We start from the raw sequence: 22,409 nt of genomic DNA on the forward strand, positions 1-22,409 counted from the left end.
ATGGCCCATAGTTAGTAAGAGCTGCGGCTCGATAAGACACCTTCATGCTCCAGAACACACCGTATAACGCATTCAAGTGAATAGGCTGCAAGGTGTCTTCTGGCACTGGAAGGTGTCCTATGGACTAGCACCTCTTAGTGAATAATGTATACCCTGTATATAATGTATACCCTGCTCATTTATGTAACTGTATTTGTAAACATGTATTATTTGTCTTAACTCTGTGCCCAGGACATACTTGAAAACGAGAGGTAACTCTCAATGTATTACTTCCTGGTAAAATATTTTACAAATAAATATGATCCAATATCTCTTCTAGTCTCCTACAGTTCATTCTCCTAGGTTAGAATAGAACGTTACTCTACTGGGTATGCCTGAAGTGTTTATTACTTGTTTTCATTTAATCAAACTCATCACTGCATTTTTGAGAAAAGTTTCAGATTACAAAAGACGTGAATTGCTGTGGGGTTTTCTGGACCACCATTATAGACTTTGGTGACCACTGACGTACCGCAGGTCACTGTTAGAGAACCACAGCTCTAAGAATAAAAATAGAGGGCATCCAGGCAAGTCAATGAGCAGTTGATTCAGCTCAGATTTTATGACTCCTAATGGAATAATAGAATAATAGAATAGAAGGAATGTTTTGAGAAAGAGGTTGAATTAGTTTATTTTGTACATGTCTTTTCGACGTGTCTAGTTGTCCAAACTATTGGACATGTCAGCTCTGACCCACAGTAGTAACCAACTATACAGGAATCTATCTTCTCAATGGCCTCCTAAATTACCTTTTCAGCTCTAATATTGCTATTTCCATGTATAGTATTTCCATATGGTCCAAAGCTGTGATCGACCCAAAATTCTGACAATACAGAATTACCCCATAAGAAGCTTTATCCATTTGGTAGTGAGCTGTCATTATCATAATCATTTGATATTGCATTGCATGTTAACGACCATTATAGGCTAAACTTATAGAAATACCGGGCATTATTGAAATCCCTCCTCTTTGATTGGTCAAAATTCTGGGCATTATCTATCCAGTAATGGCCTGGAATGTTTGGCACCTTGCCAAATTTTTCAGCCAATTAGCTTTGAGTTCTCATACACACTGAGTGAGAGCAGCTCTCAGACAGGGGAGATGATTGGACAGGAGGCACCAGCAAGGCACTGACTCTGACTCCTCCCGGCCCGCAGAGGTGTGTTAGTCTGCAATGTATGCTTTGCAGGTGTGCGTCTCTTGTGTATGTGTGTGTTTTGAAGAAAAATAATGGTGCCCTGCTACCAAAATTTCAGGACTAGAGTGCGGAGTACAATAAAAAATGTATTTATTTAAGCCATATCATAAAAAGAGGCAACAATAAATCCACCAGGATTTCCTAGGAGGATTTATTTTCTTCCTTTAATAATATGGCTTTTGACTAAATAAATATTTTTTTTTATTGTAGTTCACAGTTTTTTTCGCAGTGAATCGCCATTCTTCTTATACTTCCTATCTCCATTTCAATTTGCGATCAGCACGCCTACGAAGCTCAAAATGGGCTGGATTTCAAACGGTAGCAAATATGTGTAATTCCACTATTTACGAACTGACTGGAAGCTTCCTTTATGAAGATACTTGAACCAGTACCTATGCATGTTTCCTCTAGGCACTGCATATCTGGGGGTTGTATCAAGTTGTATCTGCAGCCGCTGAGTCGTCGATGTCATCTTTTATTTCCTGTCTTCTCACCCCAGTAGGCGCTTGACCTTTGAGCATGTATCAGTTGATTAAGAAGCATATTTAAATATCCTTTGTTGGCTACAGAGAGACGAACTCTGTCAACAATTCAAGCTTTTTATTACTATAATTTCTGCATTTGAATTCATATACAAGTGTTGACGTTTTCTCTGAAGCACTTTTTGTTGCATTTATGTACTGATATTTTATTATTAAATCCGATGAATTCTCTACAATTCATATTTTATGTGTATCAAAAGAGGCTTAAGAATAGTGGGAAATTATATTTGTTTTAATTATTCATATATATCTTAAATGAATTAGGGGCTGATTCTGTATGAACAGCCGCTTCCGAACATATAGAATCAGCCCATTAGTCTTAGGAAAGTTCTTCATTGTGAATGCAACCAAACCCAAAATAAGTTATGGTGAGTAGAAAAGTGACACAACCCCTTTACCGTACAGCAAATAAAAAATACCATTTATGAGCACATTTGTATGTCAGCTTCACATTGCAAAGTCAGTAACCAAAGTCACGCTGAAACCTAAAAGGTCAAAACAGCTATGAGTAGGTTTACTTACTATACCCTTCTTTAAAGCTGCAGAACATGTGGATTTATTTTGAATAGGTTTAAAGCAGGGGTTCTACAGAGCTGAACCGCATTAATTTCAGCTTGGGGGACCCACTCTTCTCCGAGATACTTCGCTCCATAGGGTGGTAGGTTTCAGTGCCCTGGTCACGCGGGCCAATAGGAACCCACACAGCTTCCTATTGGCCTGCGGGACATTTAAACCACCATTTCACACAAATTGACTAATGCCAATTATAGACGATGGGTTCATAGTATATGGTATATCACCCCTTACTCACTTTAGCAAACTAGACACTGTACAACTCAATATGCCGTTTTGTCCTACAATGTAACTACAACACACATCACTGCAAAATGCTACAAGAACTGAATTGACTATTCCTTGAGTCCAGACGCAAAGTAAAATTTTCCTGTCTTGCCTTCAAATACTCTATGGGTAAGCTACCCGACTTAACAAATTTCTCACCCCTACCACACGCAGTTCTTATCACCTGAGATTGACTCCAAAAAACTTTTCATGGCCCTAAGTTTCAACATGGAATCCGGTTGCTCCTCCTTCTCTTACCATGCACCAGACATCTGGATCAACCTACCAGAGACTCTCGAAACTGCCTCCAGTTTAAGTAATTTCAGGAATTCAGCTCGCATTTTAATCTTGTCTGTAAGTGTTACATATGCCCATACTCTTTATTTGTAACTGTCCATTGACTGTATAACCCATGTTCATTAAATGTATCCATGTACAGTATTGCCCCCATAACTCTGTGCCTGGGACATACCTGAAAATGTGAGGTAACTCTCAATGTATTGCCTTGTAAAACTTTTTATAAATACATTTCGATAGCCCCACATAGCCCAGCCAGAGCTGCTACTGGCACCCCACACGGAGGTAAGTATCTTGGGAAGCAGGGGGTCTCCGAAGCTAAAATGGACACGGTTCAGCTGCGGAGACCCCCTGCCTCAATAATATAACTCTAGAAAAAGGAAAGCAGACTTGCTGCTTTAACCAAAACCGTGATGAAAAAGCTGTATAATACGTCAGGCATACGCTTATAGGGGTCCATGTTAAAATGGACATGAAGTGAAAGGTGAGACTGTGTAATCATTTGCATGACCTTTCCCAGAATTCCTGGCTGCAGTGGAAGCATTGTATACCAAGAGATAATGGGGAAAGGCAGGGTTGCAGACCTCTCTGAGACATGTAAATGTTCTCACAAGTGATATTTTGATCTGCTGTGATTGGTAACTGTAATTGCCTTGTGACCTCTAGTGGTGGATGTTAGAAATGGAATAGTTATAGATAAGGAAATAATTGTTACACATGGACATTTGTCTCAGTATACTGTCGGCACTATAGAATAATAATAAAATACTACAGTAGAAGTTGTGTGCACTTTGCCTAACTGAGTACAGAAAACACAGCATATGCTTTATGCCTATAAATCAGGTCAAACTCAGTAGCCAGCATATCCATGCTGAAAAGGAAAACTGTGTGTTAATTCCAGGCTTGAACTATTTATCTCAGCAGCTATAATGTATTATGATATTACTACGGTAACATTGACAATTGTTACAGTTTGCAGCTCAAACTGCTGGGAACATTGGCAACAAATGATCACAAACAGGAAAGTGTTACAAAGATCTTGCACTGCTGGGGAGGCGTGCTAAAACATGATATAGAAATCAAAGAATGCTCAGTATATTAAAACGAATTAAAAATGGTATTAAGAGTATAATTTTAAAAAACAGTAGTCACTACAGTATCTAACACTACAGAGCAGACTTATTAAATATATATATATATAATTTCACATTTGCCGGTTTATTAATAATCTTCAATAATCCAAGATAACCTCCAGGATGCAATACTAAAACACTTGAAGCCTGGAGAGATAAGAGAATAGATGTGGGAGACATCTATAGACATATTAATAAATAGAGGAAAGATGCTACAATTTGAAGAAATATGCTCCAAGTATAAATTACCCAGATCAGAGCTATTTTACTACCTTCAGATTAAAAATGGTATCCAAAAGATATCACTAAATTTGGAATTCCCAGACTCCACAAATTTTGAAAGGATGTTTAGACATGGGAAATATCAGAAAGGCTTGATCACCATAGTACTGTATATTCAGAAATAATAACATTTGGAAATGTCACCCCATCTCTATATGAGAAGATGGGCGGAGTAACTAAATTTAGACATAACAAATGAAGATTGGGAAGACATTTGGGGAAATGCTTAAAAAAATTCAATCTGTATGACGACAAAGGAAAATATCTACAAAATTATATTTTGTCGGTATTTAACTCCTCAAAGATTACACCAGATTATCCCAGAAACATCAGATCTATGCAGGAGGAAATGTGGAAAAATAGGAGATATGACCCATATTTGGTGGCTATGCACAACAATACAAAAATACTGGCTAATGATTCAAAAAATGTTTAAAAGAAAGAAGATCACTATATCTCTAGACCCACTGATATACCTACTGTATAAGATAAGTGAGTAGAGAATATAAACCACCACATTGGAAAACTTATATCATACATACTTATATCATCATACATACAAACTGTAATCTCAGCAACATGGAAGAGTAATTTAGCCCCATCCCAACGAGTAGGGATAAAGAGAATCAAGGAAATTATGACTATAGAGAAACTCACTGCTTTCATAAAACATACAGTTAACAGATTTCATAAGACGTGGGACCATTGGATAGATAATTAGGATAGAAATAAAATGTCCATTCCCTTCTTTTAAGAACACAAGGGCAATCAGAAACCAGAAATTAGAGAAAGATTAAGAGAACCGACACAGACTATACGAAGGAAATGATGTGATACACCAGGGTTCATTAGGATTATTACTATTATAAAGCAAAGATGAATTTGAAGAATGAGATTTGATTAGTGTAAGAAATCCAATTTAAGGATAATTATATTGTAATGTGTGAATCCAGTAATTAAGACAAAATGTCCAAGTATGCAGTATAATTCTGATGGTGGTTCTTTCTATATATTACATATGTTGCATATTCTTACTTGGTATATATTGGGATATTTTCAGTTACCGTACATTGGAGAGTTATATTGACGGTACAGCTGTCTAAAAGGTCTCTATAGAGAAATCCTGTTTAGCCTGACACTTCAGTAATTATTAACAACTGTAACTTTAGCTGAGAAGAGGCTATGACAAAAGCTCTAAGAATGTTCCTGTCATGGTTGTGCTCGCCACAAACCAGGACCGGACCTCGGGGCTGAGGTGGGGTTGTTTAATCACCGACCTTAGACCGCGCAGACTGATCCGGAATGCGTAGTTTGTAGTCGTACATAACAGGGTCGAGACTGGAGAGAGCAGCATAGTCAGTGGACGAGCCAGGATCAGGATAGGAGACATCAGGGTGAACGTTATCAAAGCGGAGTTTCGGTAACAGGAAGTCAACTAGCTCCTGCTTCAGCGTAGAAGCTGCAGGGCGGGAGCGGGTTCTGCGCGTGCGGCGACCATGGCCCATGGTACCAGTCTCCGGAAGGGGTAGGCAGGCCGGAGTGGGCACACCGCCGGGCAGCACTGGTAAACCAATGCTTCAGCGCAGGAGTCCAGAACGAGCCTGTGCAAGGAGAGAGAGCTACAGACCTCAGGACTAGTAGACCGGTCTTTGCCATGGGAAGGGCAGCAGGTCTCAGGAAACAGGGAGCTGAAGTTATGCTGGAGATCCACCGCTTCAGCACAGGAACCAGGACACGGCCTCTGCAATGGAGAGAGAGCAGCAGGCCCCAGGAACCAGAGACAGGCCTCTGCTATGGGAAGGGCAGCAGGCCTCAGGAAACAGGAAGCTGAAGTTACGCTGGAGATCCACCGCTTCAGCACAGGAACCAGGACACAGCCTCTGCAATGGAGAGAGAGCAGCAGGCCCCAGGAACCAGGATCTAGGAACATGGACTAAGAACAAGGACATGAACATGAACATGATCGTGAAAACAGCAACAAGGTGGCCAAGACAGGTGGTAGTGGCAAACACAGGGAACATCCAAGAAGGATTATGCTCGGCAGAGAAGCATTGTGGGAAAGCTGTATTTATAGGTCAGTGAACCTATAGCAGAAGGGGCGTGTGACAGCATTGCTCTAATGACTGAACCCAAGCTGGGGCTGCAGTAATAGCTTGTACAGCCGCAGAATATATCATGGGGAGTGTTCCAAGGACTGCACAGGTCTGCAAGGCAAGGTAAGCAGTAAACCGAGGTGTGGATTCCTTACAGTTCCAGTACATATGCTATATTTGGTTATTCTATGTATGGAGTTGTGGGCAGTTCATATCACATCAGTTTGAAGCTGCAGGACCTAATTTGGAATAGAAATATGTAGTAACCGCTCATTCAATAAGTATACAGCAGTTTTAGCTGAAGTAGGCAAGAGTCTGAGAGACAGGCGGAGCAGCACACCTTAATACCACCATGATGGAGCTGAGAGAGATGTGTTATGATCTGGAGAGATGAGGATAAGGATTTAGCATCAAGATACCAAGATTTAATAGAAAGATTAAGAAGAATATGCAACCATCTTTAAGAATACCATAACTTATTTGGAACGTCACCGTCATTTTTACTATTTTTGTATGTAAGTAATTATCTTCAAAATAAACATTTCTTTTTGTGTGCAAAGACTAGAATGTTGAGTTCTGTTATGCTGGAGTAATTTATAGAAAAAACAATGCATTTAGCAATTAGATTGCTGATATACTGTATAAGCTCTGAATGTAAAGATGATAATGTCGCCTCCCCCTCCTATCCCTTCATTTCTGAATCCCTCCCTCTCTCCTGATACCCTATTTATTGGTATTATTATTTGTTTTTCATATTGAAAAGGTCAACAAAATGACAAATTAAAAAAAGAATGAAATTCTTAATGGAGTCACTGTATGATACTTCAATGTACAGTAATTACTAGTCCAAATACAGGCATACCCCACATTAACGTACGCAATGGGACCGGAGCATGTATGTAAAGCGAAAATGTACTTAAAGTGAAGCACTACCTTTTTCCCACTTATCGATGCATGTACTGTACTGTAATCGTCATATACGTGCATAACTGATGTAAATAATGCATTTGTAACAGGCTCTATAGTCTCCCCGCTTGCGCACACCTTCGGTACAGGTAGGGAGCCTGTATTGCTGTTCAGGATGTGCTGACTGGCGCATGCGTGAGCTGCCGTTTGCCTATTGAGCGAGATGTACTTACTCGCGAGTGTACTTAAAGTGAGTGTACTTAAACCGGGGTATGCCTGTACATCAAGTTGTTCTCCAATTTATATTGCCATGGAACAGAAATACCCATGTCTGCCTTCTCTGTTTTAGCCTCCCCCCCCCCCTCTCCTTGGCAGTTCTGCCTGCTAGCTGTACTTGGATGTTACTTTCCTTGCAGTTTTACTCCCAGTGCAGATGGAATGGATACATTATGTTGCCCTTTTTCCTTCCAGTCTATCACACCCCTGGTTGCCCTGGCAACATCTCCAGTCCTCCAAGTTAATGGGCTTTCCCATTCCCCCCTGTCCTTGCTGACAGTTAGTGTAGTCTCACTTCACTTTTAGTGTGACCCTTGCCCCTCACTTCCTTTTCCACCTAAGCTCACAGTGAGTACAGACATGACTGCATCCACCCCTGAGACAAACATATAAAAGTGGGTAAAGAGACCCACTCAAAAGATCCTCATTGATTGCACACTAGGCTAGGGATAATATATAAAGGTATCAATACCTATCTACAGTGATGGTTCAGTCAACCTCCCATCCTTGAGAAAGCGTAGGTCCCCCTACGCGCGAAACGTACGTCGGCATGACGTCATCACGCTGACGTCGTGAATGAGGCAGGAATCCGGTGAGACCAGTCCGTGTATCGGGCTGCAGCGGGGTTAAATTATACAGGCTCGATTGATTTCATTGTGAATGTGATCTGGTTATATTGAAGTGTGTGGGGGTTTACAACTACATATTGTGATATTGTGTGGATTTACAAGTGCAACTGCCTCGCTATACTAGCGGCTAGAGGGGTGTAGCATACACTGGTGCTGGAGACCCTGCGAATACTATGTGTATCACTGCGGTATGCAGTTGTATCGTCTATCAGCGCCACTAACAATATTCACTTGCTCCACACACATCTACACACTCTACCTTACAAGTGGATATAATCCATTAGTATTGATCACATAGGGCGAAACTTTTAAGCCTAACGAGTAGAGCCGCCCCGCAGCATAAGCGATCAGTCAATGTGCAACCCAAAATTGTGTTAAAACAGCTGTGAGTACTATTGGAGATACTAAGACACGGTGGCGTTTATCTATAGTTTTCTACCTGCGCCGCCACATTGTGCATTTATCCCATGCACACCTACACACTATGGTTGCATAGTTATTCATTTCATTCATAGTCAATGAACAGTGGCAATTTATATATACCTATATGGTAAATAGATGGTGATTTATTCTGACCGCTTCAGCTGTGACTGTTTCCCGGATCCATATTTTAATTGGTTTTACTTAGTCTAGAGCATGCGCCGTTTATGTTGTGAGTCTTGTTGATATTTAATAAAATTTTGTTATTTTGGCTATGGCATTTTAGTGGCAATTGTCCTCACTCAATGCAGTGAGCAATTGCTTCCCTGTAAAGGTTGACTGAACCATCACTGTAGATAGGTATTGATACCTTATATATTATCCCTAGCCTAGTGTGCAATCAATGAGGATCTTTTGAGTGGGTCTCTTTACCCACTTTTATACTGTATGTTTGTCGCTTGTCTACACTATCCTCCTCTGCACCGGCAGGGAATATAGAAATATCTGAGCATTGGATTAGATGTTCAAGTGAGCGGTGAATCAACAAGTTATGTATGCATCCACCCCTGGTAAGGCCTTTCTGTCTTACCGTAGTCCACCTCATAGAAGCATTCCACATAGAGAAGCACTCTCTACTCACACTACACCTACAAGTACCCGTTGTTTTCTACTTCTGCAATAAAGTTAAGAAAGACATTAAGGACTTGTGATGCTTTGGAAGAGGGAAAACATGAGTTAAAGCTAACTGAAGCTATTCATACCTCAAAACGTGACCCTAGTTTCAGGATAGTAAGACAGAGACCGTGTGCTGGAGGTCTATGCAGAAGCTATCACTCACAGCCTTCATGCTAGAAAAGTGCAGCATTACACAGCTATACAGCAAACAGCTACAGCTTTCTGCAAAAGAAGCAGCAGTTTAATCAGCACAGCGCAGTAAAAACGGATTCTATATACCTTGAATTCAGCATAAAAGCCACTGCTTACAGCCTTTATACAGAAGCCTGCAGCAGTAAAAGCAAGCAGCTTACACTGCACACCGCCTGCAGCTCACACAAACGACAGCAGCACTGCAGTTAGACTGCAATATACACAGAACTTTGATTGCTCTTTTTTGTCTTTGAGTCCACCCTCTGTACAGCTCCATAGTAAGGAGCTACCATCTGACCTACCCCTGCGCACGTCCCCACGGCTAGCACCACCAAGATCCACGCCACTGGACGCCCGCCAGGACACGGGTCAAAGCCACCGGACACCTGTGAGTACAGCTAACCCTACGCTGAACGCTGCAGGACACCGCTCGGCATCATCTGAGACAGACCCCCATCGCTGACGTAGGTAATAGACCACACGCCACACGCACTGGCTAAAGGCCTACACACAACTACAGCATGGCAGAACTCAGAGCCTCACCAAACATCATGCAGGAGACTGACCACTCAGACACAGAGACCGCTGTGCATCTGCAACAGGTGCAGGCAGACGCAAGGCCTAAACGGACAGTCCCACTGACACAAAAGGCCCGCGAAAAATATGAGACTGACATTGAAGCGCACCGCGCTAAATTAGAGTTGGCCTGGGAAACAACCACACTTGGGATATATCACCGGCACTGGTAACTATGTACAACAGCTCGAGCAGGCAATAACTCAATTGAAGATAGGTCACTCGTGCTACCAAGCACTGTCACAGGCATATTTCACCTATCTAACAAGAACTAACACGGAAGATAGCCTGCGAGAACGCGACCTGCAAAAGGCGATCGACCTAGAACGTGATGGCATCGTACAGACCGCCATCACGGACGCCCCAAAGCGAGAGAAAAGAGCTCCTCCTGGAGACCGCGTCACATCGCTCTAGCACATCCAGACACTCGTCAAGGTCAGCAAGATCAGCGCAATCTAACGTGTCCAGCGCAAGCACCAGCGCTACCAAGGCGCGAGCCACCGCAGAGGCTGAATGTGCCAGGGCCGAATATGGTCGGAGAGAGGCAGCCGTAAGAGCATAGAAGAGGAGGAGCAGAACGCTGCCAATGCCGCCGCTGCTGCGCGTAGAAAGGCCGAATTGGACGCGGATCTAGAAGCTCTAGGCAAATTAGAGGACGCCGCTGCCGCCATAGCCCAAGCCGAAGTCTTAGAAGCAGCTGCGAGACAGGACGGCGGGGAGCAACCGTACAGACGGATAGCCTCAGAGGATCCAATCCAACGCACTGAAAACTACGTACTGTAAGGAGCCTCTTCAGTGTAAACACCAGTGCACCATCTCAACACGAAGGGAGTGACTTCACAAAGACTGAAGACTTGCTAGGTCCACGAGGAGAAGACGCTGTTCCTTCAATGGTACATGCTGCCTGGGACCGCCACAGCCGCAACAGTGATCCACACGCCAGCACGCACACAGATGCACTACAACAGGCTCGCAATCCAGGTACACCCACACGGGAAAACACAGCCCCTTACACCGACCAGCAGTCATCACGCGTCCACGCCAAGAAAGAGGCGACCGCATGGACCCTCCCAGCAACTACCTCAGACCGTGACCAACATGCCGATGTCTCAGGCCTGACAGACCTGGCCAAGAACATGATCCGGCGTGACCTGGTGCAAACAGGACTTACCAACTTTGACGACCGTCCCGAGAACTACCGTATGTGGAAGTTCGCGTTCAAGGACGCAGTCAAGAGCCTGGACGTCTCAGCTATGGAAGAACTCAGACAGTTAGCCAAATGGCTGGGAAAAGACTTTATGGAACACGCAAGGAGACTTGTGGCAGCAAATGCGAACCACCCCCAAGTAGGTCTTGACCTAGTATGGGAAAGGCTAGACGAGTGCTATGGTAGCCCCGAAGCAGTCGAAGATTCGCTCTTCAAAAGAGTCGACAGCTTTCCCAGGATCACAACTAAAGACTACTAGAAGTTACGAGAGCTCGGGGACCTGCTGCAAGAGCTGGAGTTTGCAAGAAAAGACCATTCCTTAACAGGTCTCAACGTCCTAGACTCAGCTTGCGGAGTGAGACCCATCTTGGAAAAGCTACCCTACAACCTCCAAGAAAGATGGATTTCACAAGGCTCCAAATACAAAAGGGAGAAGCAAGTCGCCTTCCCCCCATTCTCATTCTTCTTGAGCTTCATCCGCGAAGCGGCAAGGACAAGGAACGATCCCAGTTTCATCTTGGGTGCGCAAACCACACACAGTGCAAGCAGCCTGAGGAATGAGAGATCAGCGGCGAGATACGGTAACACTCAAACACCCATCTTGGTCCACAAGACGAACGTGTCTCCCACGACCCAAACTACTCCCGATCAGTCGGTCGCCAGAGACGAGGAACCAAGGGACCCAAACAGGGAATGTCCCATACACAAGAAGCCACACCCACTTAACAGGTGCTTTGGGTTCAGAATGAAGTCCCTAGAGGAACACAAGAGGTTACTCAGAGAATTCGGAGTTTGCTTCAGGTGCTGCGGTTCCATGACTCACTGTAAAGAAGAAATCAAATGTGCAGTGTGCAAAAGTGACAAGCACGTAACATCTTTACATCCAGAGGCGCTGACACTCCACCAACTCAACAACCCATCCTCTGTAGCGGTGCATGGTGGGGAGGAAGGAGAAGGATAGCCAACATCTGTCACGTCTCAGCGCACCGAGGTTTGCGGAAAAGGAAGTGACAAAATGTCCTGCTCCAAAATATGCCTTGTCGCAGTGCACCCCCAGGGACAACCTGAGAAGGCAATTCGGATGTATGCAATCCTCGACGATCAAAGCAACAGATCATTGGCGAAGACGGAGTTCTTCAACTTCTTCAACTCACAAGACAATGCCTCACCCTACACCCTCAGAACCTGTGCAGGGTCAACTGAGACAACAGGGAGAAGAGCAAGCGGTTACATCATACGTTCAGTGGATAACAGAGTGAAGATAGCTCTCCCCACACTCATCGAGTGCAACCACATGGCCACAAACAGGGACGAGATTCCTACACCAGACATGGCACGCCATCACCCGCACCTCAGAGGAATAGCCAACTACATCCCGCCGGTAGAACAAGGCGCCAAGATCTTGCTGCTGCTCGGTAGGGACATCTTGAGGGAACAAAAAGTCCGTAAACAGCGTAACGGACCCCACAATGCACCATACGCCCAAAGACTTGACCTAGGATGGGTGATAGTGGGCAATGCGTGCACTGACAAAGGGCACAGACAAGACTATGTTGACGCCCGCAGAACGGTGATAACAGAATGTGGACACACATCCCTCTCTGAACCATGTCTTGGCCATCTCCAAGTAACAGGAGGGCAAAGTGAAGAGAAGAGACAAGGTCATAGCCCTGAGACCGACAAAAGGATCTCCCAAAAGAAAAGAAATAATCAGACAGTTCCCTTGAGAGCAATGACACACCTGAGATGTACAGCTGTTTCTCTCCACAGAGTATCAAGCGACAAAGCAGCCAGCTGTCATGGCTGGCATAGCCGCAAAAGATTGCGCCCTGCAGGTGAAACCACAGTGGCAAAAAGACTGTCCTCTCGCATGTCAAAAAAGAGACAGTCGCAGAGACATTTCACAAAGGGATTTACAAGGACAAAAGAGACTGTTCTTCGTCCTGTCCAAGGAGAAAACAACCTCTTGCAAGAGAAACGTTCTGATGACCTAGGGCGTACAGCGTTCCAGACAAAAAGGGACAACGACAAGCAAACACCATCGAGGGAAGATTCCCGAGGTTAACAGTCAAGGAGCTCTCCAAAGATGGACCGGGCAGTTGGGTGACCCCGCTACTAGTGCGTTCACCAAAAAGACGCCTCCCGAACAATAGACAACATGCCATCTCTAGGCTCACTACGCTCCGCCGCAACCCACAAAGGGAGCCGGAGACCAAGAATCAAATTGTGGTCTTCACGCGGAAGAGATTCCTTAGCGGACATGCAGAGCCAGCGCCTTCACTGAAGGAAGGTAAAAAATGCCGGCACCTCCCATCATCTTGTGTCCACCCCTGTCAGAAACCCAGCCAGATCTGGGTAACGTTCAATGCTCAGCACGAGGAAGCCTCTCCAAACGGCGCAGTACTCACTGAATCAGACTTGACAACCAGTCTTCAATGGGCATTGATCTGCTTCTGCAAGGAGCCAAAGGCCATCTCCTTCCGCCAAACGCCAGGTGATAGGGTGACAGACTACCACAACTGGCATATCCACGAGGTAATGCACTCTGTAGAAAAAACTATAGAGACAAAGGGACTGTTCTCTCACAAAGTTGAAAGAAAACAGTGCAAGAGACCTTTACACAAAGACATTGTGGTGCAACCAGCTAACCTGAAGCTGTGCCTCCACCTGGCCTCCCTTACCAGAAGGTTTTGGCCAAAGGACTTTGACGCCAGTGGTACCGGCCGGTATCACCTCGCTATGTGGACATGGACTTTTGCATTGTTATGTTATGTTTGCATTGCACATATGTTCCACATATTCTGTTATATAGTGGTATCTCCAGATACCAGACGGGGAGTGTCATGGAACAGAAATACCCATGTCTGCCTTCTATGTTTCACCCCCCCCCCCCTCTCCTTGGCAGTTCTGCCTGCTAGCTGTACTTGGATGTTGCTTTCCTTGCAGTTTTAATCCCAGTGCAGATGGAATGGATACATTATGTTGCTCTTTTTCCTTCCAGTCTGTCACACCCCTGGTTGCCCTGGCAACATCTCCAGTCCTCCAAGTTAATGGGCTTGCTGACAGTTAGTGTAGTCTCACTTCACTTTTAGTGTGACCCTTGCCCCTCACTTCCTTTTCCACCTAAGCTCACAGTGAGTACAGACCTGACTGCATCCACCCCTGGTAAGGCCTTTCTGTCTTACCGTAGTCCACCTCATAGAAGCATTCCACATAGAGAAGCACTCTCTACTCACACTACACCTACAAGTACCCGTTGTTTTCTACTTCTGCAATAAAGTTAAGAAAGACATTAAGGACTTGTGATGCTTTGGAAGAGGGAAGACATGAGTTAAAGCTAACTGAAGCTATTCATACCTCAAAACGTGACCCTAGTTTCAGGATATATATATCTTTGTTCTCGCTTGCATGTTTATTCAGTTATTGTGCATTATTATGCTGTCAACTCTCAAACTAGTTTTTTTTTAAGCCATTGCACTGTATGTGCGTGTTTAGGTATAAATTCATTTGAACTAATAGAACGATTATGTTTAATCTTTGTTACAGTATCAGGTTCACAGTTTATCAAGAACCAGTAATGATTAAATCTATCAAAAAGTCAAACTGTACATATTTTTCAAAAGACCATTTTGAAGGGTCACCAACCATGAAAACTATATACAGAGGCGGCACATTTTATTTGAGTGTGGCTAGCTCCGCAAGCCTGGGGATGCCCCGGCATGCTAGCCGCACTCCCTCGGCGTGCCGCGCGTCATCGACGCACGGTCACGCGTCATCGGGTGCCTGCGCCCCCTGCACGCGCGTCCAGGGCTCCCCGAGGGAGCCCTGGTGTCCCGCGATGTGGGGGACGGCGGCAGGGGGTTCCGGGGGACCCGGCGGACCCGGCGAGCGGAGGGAGAAAGCCCCGTATTAGGGTATACTCCTGAAAATTATATACTTGCCCAGCTCTCCCGCTATGACTTCTTAAGAAATAGAAAGCTTTTTAAAGGTATTTCTTATGGTGCCGCGTATCTGTATTACGGGTCCGGCGTCAAATGAAGTAGCGGGGTCATGTGATGTCAAGTTGCCATGGCAACGTGACGCCATTTGACGCCGGTTGCCATGGAGACGCGTCGCTGGAACTCGATTTTAAATGCCTTCGGGGATACGAGGGGCCTCTGTAACAGCCGTGCCCCACCCAGAAAATCTTGAGGGCTTGTCCCCCACTTTGCGCTCCCCTGTTTTAGACCATTTATTGAATTTACAAAAGATTGACAGAGCACAACGTTTCAGGGTGTTATGCCATCCTCAGGTAAAATACATTTTTCACTTAACCGAGGGCGTATATCTATATAAATTCTATATACTCCAAAGTTGACTTCCATAGGAATTGTCCGAAACGATGCTTCGGCTTATGTAGAAGTAAAGTCACCCTTTAGTATCACATCCCTAGTGATCTGTGCTTATATGTTGGTGCTATTTAGGTAATAAATAAGCATTTACCTTAACATATTTTAACCTGTTTCCATCTTTCTTTTCTTCTGCAGGATATTAACGAGTGTATTCTTGAAAACTACGCAGAGTGTTCCAATCCCAGATTATTTTACATTATACCATATTTTTGTGGGCAGCACCCGAAATGCAGGTGAATATAAATACGTGCCTACGTATGTATGATGGATAAATGAAGGTGTAAAGTAGCTTGATGCTACAGTATGTACGTCTGAAAAGAGATGAAGCCATGAATAAGTTTAATATCAACTTTGATTACAAGTTATAAGTACCATATAATAATTTCAGACCTTAATAGAAAGTTTCAGTAATTGAATTTGCATTGATGAGTAAAAAGATTAGGGCGTTCCTGTTTCTCATATTTCTTTAACCCCCATGGTAATATAATAAAAATTATATATATATATATATACACTGTATACTCGTACTGTACTTTTTAGATGACTACTGGGGAAGTGTATGTATGTGTATATATCATCGCTGCAGAGGTAAAAGTCATTAACTACATTCTTTGAGTACTGAGGAATAAATGTTCTTTGACAGGAAAAATTCTGTATTTAAAAAGGAAGGTATTTTCATATGACATGTTCTGAAGATTAGGTGTCTTTAATGAGTTTTTCAATAGAAATATAAAAAAAATCCAAGTCAGGAAGTGCATTTAGTGCGCTTTTGCTAAAATCGAGAGAGAGAGAAACAAACAAACAGAGAGAGAGAGAGACACACAAACACAGAGAGAGAGAGAGATGGAGAGAGAAACAAACAGAGAGAGGGAAAGGGGAGAGGGAGAGAAAAGCAGGCACACCAAATGGTACAATAAATGTGTCTTCACTAGCTCAATGTTTTAGCTTCCCAATAAGGTCTTGGAGCTCTTGAAAAAAGCTCCATTGGGAGGCCAAAACTTTGAGCTAGTCAAGACACATTTATTGCTAGTCAAGACCATTAAAAAAAAACAAAAATAAAAAAAACCTTCTACATTGTACAGTTTAGTATATTAGGCCCCAGTGAGGTCCTGAGTCACACATTGTAGCTTGTTGTGCTTCAGGGACAGGCCCTAGGTTAGGGACCCTGCCCCTTAGTGAGATATATTGTCAGTGAGGGACACAGCTTCAAGTCTACACTACAGAGAGAGCAGGACTATCTCCAGGGTGGGATTGCCCCTAATGGATCACCGCGCTGGTGAAACTAGGACATCGCACAGGAGATCAGCGAATCCTTTTTGAAGATCTTTTGAAGCCCAGGTGCCGTCGAACTGGGCAGGTATCGTTATATGCATCAACAGAGTACTCACACATAGTGGCAGCGCTGCCCATGGGACTAGGGGGGTATACTGTGGGCCGGTGTGCGGGTACACGGTGATGGGAGTGGGCAACTTACTCTTAAGTAGAGTGCCGGACATTGGAGAAGTATAAAGTAATTAGATATACTGTAGTATATACTGTATACTACTGTAGTAGTGTTATAGGTTGACACAGTTATTATTGCTGAGGTATGTGTAATGTGTTATGTTGATTCTGCATATAGTAAACTGTTATACTTATACTCCTGTGTATGTGGTTCCTATATGGGGGTCCTGTGTGGGATACATTCTACACTCCTAGAATCCTACACAGGTGGAGGCGCTGAAAGTAGATTGTTCCAGGGGATTCACCCCAGGCTCTCACTAGCGGAGGCTCAGGCCTCCTGTGAGCCTAACAGGTACTGCACCACACCTGGTAACATACAGGTTCCCCCTCACATGCACTCTATATGCGATTGGGTGGGGGAAAACCCATTACATTTGGAGGCGCTGCTGAGATCCAGACCTGGGGTGCCCAAACTCAGTTATTAATTATGTCGCCCCCGCTACCATCACCATCACGCCAAGAGGTGTATGCCTGGGCCGTAGAGATGCAAGTTCCACCTCTTCACACGCTCGCGGTGAGCCGAGTCTCTGTTGACACCCCTTCTTCTGCGATACAAATGGCCCTGAGGCAGACCCAAACATACGGGATGCAGTAAAAATAAAAATGTTGGAACGACGTAAAGATGCGGACCAGGAGTGTTGCTCCGTATTAGTGAATATAGGGCAAGACATAACCAAAGACGGGGGCCTGTCCAGTCTGTGGCTCGCAAGACCGACAGGTTCCTGCTGTATTGTTATCTACCCTGAAATGCCTATAAAATCAGAGCCAAGCAGCTCTCGCACGAACTTACAAGAGGTGGCTATGCAAATGTCACCCTCACCCCTGAAAGTTATTGTGAAGATGACCGAGGTGCCCTTGCTGGCTACAGCCCGCCTTTAAGTATAGCCAGCTCTTCCTCTAAACATGGGGATGATATCCGAATGCTAGCTATTGCCATCTTGCAATTGGGGGCGTCCAAACCTGAGTCCCCGCCTCCTCAGCAATATCACAAGTTAAAGATCCTCTCCGGGGTCCAGCCTACCCGACGGGCGAAGAAGCGTTTGAAGTCTGGAAGGAAAACACCTCCCAGGTTCTAGAAGAATGGACATGCCCTGATTCGGTGAAACGGCAACGCATAGTGGAATGTCTACGACCTCCCGCGTCCAAGACAATAAAGATTTGTAAAGATCAGCATGCCGACATTACAGCCCAACATGATGGCCCTTGCGCGGGCTTACGGTCAGGAAGAAGACCTAGGACAATTGATGGAGAAATACTACAATCAGACTCTTACTACCAAAAAGAGGGAGAATACCTATCTGACTTCATACAGAGGATTCAATCGGTCTTATGGGAGCTACGTAAGCGTAAAGTTAGTACCGCCGCACTCAATTTTTGCGGGGAGCCCTGTCCACTCATCATATTGTGACCATGATTAGACGTTCTCTGATGCGAGGTGATCCCCCTACATGGGAAGAGCTAATGGATGAAGTAAAAGAACACGAGGCCTACACTACAGTAGGTTACATACTTCAAAGAAGACTAAAGAGTCTCCAAAGAGTGACACTCAGGGAGCATTTGCTCCAAAAGTCAAGAGACCTCCAAGTCAGGAAGAGGAGGCCCCACCCAAGACCTCGGCCTCCAAGTCCAGTTCAGGGAGAGCATCTTCCCCGTACACGGGTCGTCCTGAACACCGTGAAGTCATCTGCTATGGATGCAGTCGAAGAGGCCACTTCTCCCGGGAGTGTCCTGAGAAAGAATACCCCGACAAAAACCTCCCAGTAGAAGAAGTTCAGCTCGGTCCATGGTCTGCCACGTACAGACGGCAGAGACTGAAATCTCTGGAACTCCTCCTGAACCTGCCGGGGCCACTCCAGACCCAAGCCTCAGTGATGAAGTCCCACCACTGGACGATTACAGTCAGGTGGGCCCATCTGCTATCGTGCGTGTTGTACTAGAAGGGGTCTATGCCACTGCCTTACTGGACACCGGATCCCAGGTGACCATAATATACCGAAAATTCTACGATCAGCATCTCACGCACTGTCCCTTGTGGTCAGTGGAACATATGAAGGTGAGGGGGTTAAGTAACGAAGATTATCCCATTGAGGGGATCGTAAGGGTCCAGCTGGAGATACTACAACTGAACACCGGCAAGAAACATCCCATGAATATAGAAGCCATGGTGTGTCCTGAACCTCAAGAGCAGTGCCAGTACTCGATCATCCTGGGAACAAATACCGACATAGTGTGAGCTGTAATCAGTGCATACTTGAAAGAGACCAACGAACTGTCTATGGACAACCCACTTCTCGATCCTGTCCTGCGTGAGGAATGCAACCGTGTATATGCTTTAGAGCATCATGGGCACCTCTACAACCATCAAGCCGGACTGACGACCATTTTACCAGGGGGAGTACATCGCATGGCCGCGTGGTGTTGCTATCCCGATCGAGATGAGATCGACCATCTGTTCTCTCTGGAGAGTACCCCAGAGGAAGACGCTCAGAGGGAGTATCGGGTAATACCTGAAGTGAGAGAATGGCCAACTAAAATTCCTCTCCGCACTTATGTATATGTCCAGAATATTTCCCCATTCCAGATGGAAGTTGATGCGGGACAAAGTTTGGGCTGTATATACCTGGTCTGCCCTGTGGAAACAACGCCACAAGTGAACACCGCTGCAGTAAGTAAACAGTCAGCCGATCTGGACTTCAACTTCGGAGATTCAACATTACCAATTGGATGGAAAGATCGACTGACCGCCAAGCTGCATGAGCGACGGGCGGTGTTTTCCACGAGTGAGATGGATGTGGGTTGCAGCCGCAGCACCCAACACACCATTAGACTGAGTGACACCACTCCTTTCCGTGAGCGCTCCCGCTGCCTCGCCCTGAGGGATGTGGACGATGTAAGGAACGTTCTGCAAGAAATGGAGACCGCCGGGATTGTGACGGAGTCTAGGAGTCCTTACCCCTCACCCATAGTGGTGGTAAGGAAGAAGAACGGATCCGTAAGACTTTGCGTCGATTATCGAACTTTGAACAATCGTACGGTACCCGACCAATACAACCTTCCTCGTATTGAAGAAATTCTAAATGCTCTAACCGGGAGTAAATGGTTTAGTGTTTTCGACTTACGGTCCGGGTATTACCAGGTACCCATGAGTAAAGAGGACCAAGAAAAGACAGCCTTCGTCTGCCCCCTGGGTTTCTACCAATTTACGCGTATGCCCCAAGGCATATGTGGAGCCCATGCTACCTTCCAGCGACTGATGGAAAAAACTATCGGAGACATGAACCCTCGTGAGAGTCTAGTTTACCTGGACGATGACATTGTCTTTGGGAAGACCCTGGAAGAGCATGAAGAGCGGATACTTAAGGTGTTGGACCGTCTTAGTAAAGAAGGGCTGAAGTTGTCAATCGACAAGGGCGTTTCTGTCATACTTCAGTGACTTATGTGGGGCACATAGTGTCTGCCCAAGGAATTTACACCGATCCGGCCAAATAGATGCGGTAGTGAACTGGCCTCGTCCAGAGAATGTCACGGAGCTACGCTCATTCCTGGGTTTTTGTGGATATTACCGTCGCTTCGTGGAGGGGTACTCCAGTCAAGCTAAACCCCTCAACAATCTTTTGAAGATATATCCCGAAGATACGGGGCGAAAGGCAACTTCGGCTCCTCAACCGTTCGGCGATAGGTGGATGCCAGAGTGTGAACGGGCCTTCCTGAATTTGAAGAAAAGCCTGATGGAAGCGCCGTGCTTGCATACGCTGCCCCAAACCAACCCTACGTTCTGCATGTGGATGCCAGTCTCAATGGACTGGGCGCCGTATTACATCAGAAGCACCCAGAGGGACTTCGGCCCGTGGCCAATGTCAGCCGCAGTCTGACACCTAGTGAACAAAAATACCCGGTGCACAAGTTAGAGTTTCAGGCTCTCAAATGGGTGATCGTGGACAAACTCCATAATTACCTCTACGGTGTTACGTTCGAGGTGAGGACGGATAACAATCCCCTCACGTACATTAATACCTCCGCTAAATTGGATGCATCAGGTCACCGATGGTTGGCATCCCTATCCAATTACAAATTCTCTTTGAAGTATAAGCCGGGGCCTTTGAACATCGGAGCTGATGCTCTATCTCAACGATCAGGAATGAGTCCTACTCCAGATGATGATGAGTGGGAAGAGATCCCAGGACCAGGGATGCGAGCCATGTGTAGCACCACCGCCATTATCAATGATCGAGTGGCCTTTTCGGAACTGCGGATTCCTTAGGATGCCAGTCGCAGGCTTATCCCGCCCCTTACTGCGATCCAAAGGGGATGAATATAACTCACGACAAAGTAATCCGGTGGAAGGATTTGGTAGACTACCAACTAAGAGATTCTGTAACCAGCATCATTTGGCAAGCTGTTCAAAGAAAGAATCCGGCTTTCCTGAAACGGGCCCCCAGAGACATGGTTGCTTTGCTAATGCTGGAGATGGGCAGGTTCGAAATCAACAACTGCTTGCTATATAGGGTGGTGCAATATCACAATCACCCGGATAGACGACAACTAGTCCTACCTCGGAACTTGCAACATCTGGTGTTAAAATCCTAACATGACGAGCATGGACATCTCGACGTGGAGAAGACCTTTGGGTTGGTCTGAGACCGCTTCTTCTGGCCCAAGATGCGAGAAGCGGTGGAACAACATTGCCGCCGCTGTTCCTGGTGTATACAACGCAAGACGCTGCCCACTCGAGCAGCGCCCATGGGTCATCTGAAAAGTTCTGGCCCAATGGATCTAGTGTCTATGGACTGCCTGTGCATTGAGCCTGATACCCGAGGGATATGCAACGTTCTGGTCATCATGGACCATTACACACGGTATGCCCAGGCCTTTCCCACTAAAGACCAGAAAGCCATCACCGTGGCAAAAATTCTATGGGAGAAGTACTTCATTCACTACGGCATCCCAAATCGCATTCACTCCAATCAAGGACGGGGTTTCGAGAGCACTCTGATCCGGGAATTGCTCAAAATGCTGAATATTGCTAAATCCCGGACGACTACCATCCTGAAGGAGACGCTTTGCCAGAACGGTTTAATCGAACCCTATTGGACATGCTAGGAACCCTGAAAGGTGCTCAGAAGACCGAATGGAGTCGACATGTGGAGGCTCTGGTACACGCATACAACTGTACCCGTCACGAGTCCACTGGATTCTCCCCATACTTCCT

At 45.3% G+C, this 22,409-nt stretch overlaps 1 protein-coding gene across 3 annotated transcripts in view; it reads left to right on the forward strand.

Annotated features, from left to right (window-relative positions):
- UST (uronyl 2-sulfotransferase) overlaps positions 1–22,409 on the forward strand; it is an 858,732-nt gene that overhangs the window by 737,700 nt on the left and 98,623 nt on the right. For 2 of the 3 annotated variants that reach the window (XM_075596675.1, XM_075596673.1), the window contains one exon: positions 15,833–15,930. The exons of the other annotated variant lie outside the window; for it this stretch is intronic. In XM_075596675.1, coding sequence (XP_075452790.1) covers positions 15,833–15,930 — 98 coding nt within the window. The remainder of the gene's footprint in view (positions 1–15,832; positions 15,931–22,409) is intronic. 3 annotated transcript variants of the gene reach the window in all.

The sequence above is a fragment of the Ascaphus truei genome, chromosome 4 (genome assembly GCF_040206685.1).
Source record: "Ascaphus truei isolate aAscTru1 chromosome 4, aAscTru1.hap1, whole genome shotgun sequence".
Classification (NCBI taxonomy): domain Eukaryota; kingdom Metazoa; phylum Chordata; class Amphibia; order Anura; family Ascaphidae; genus Ascaphus; species Ascaphus truei.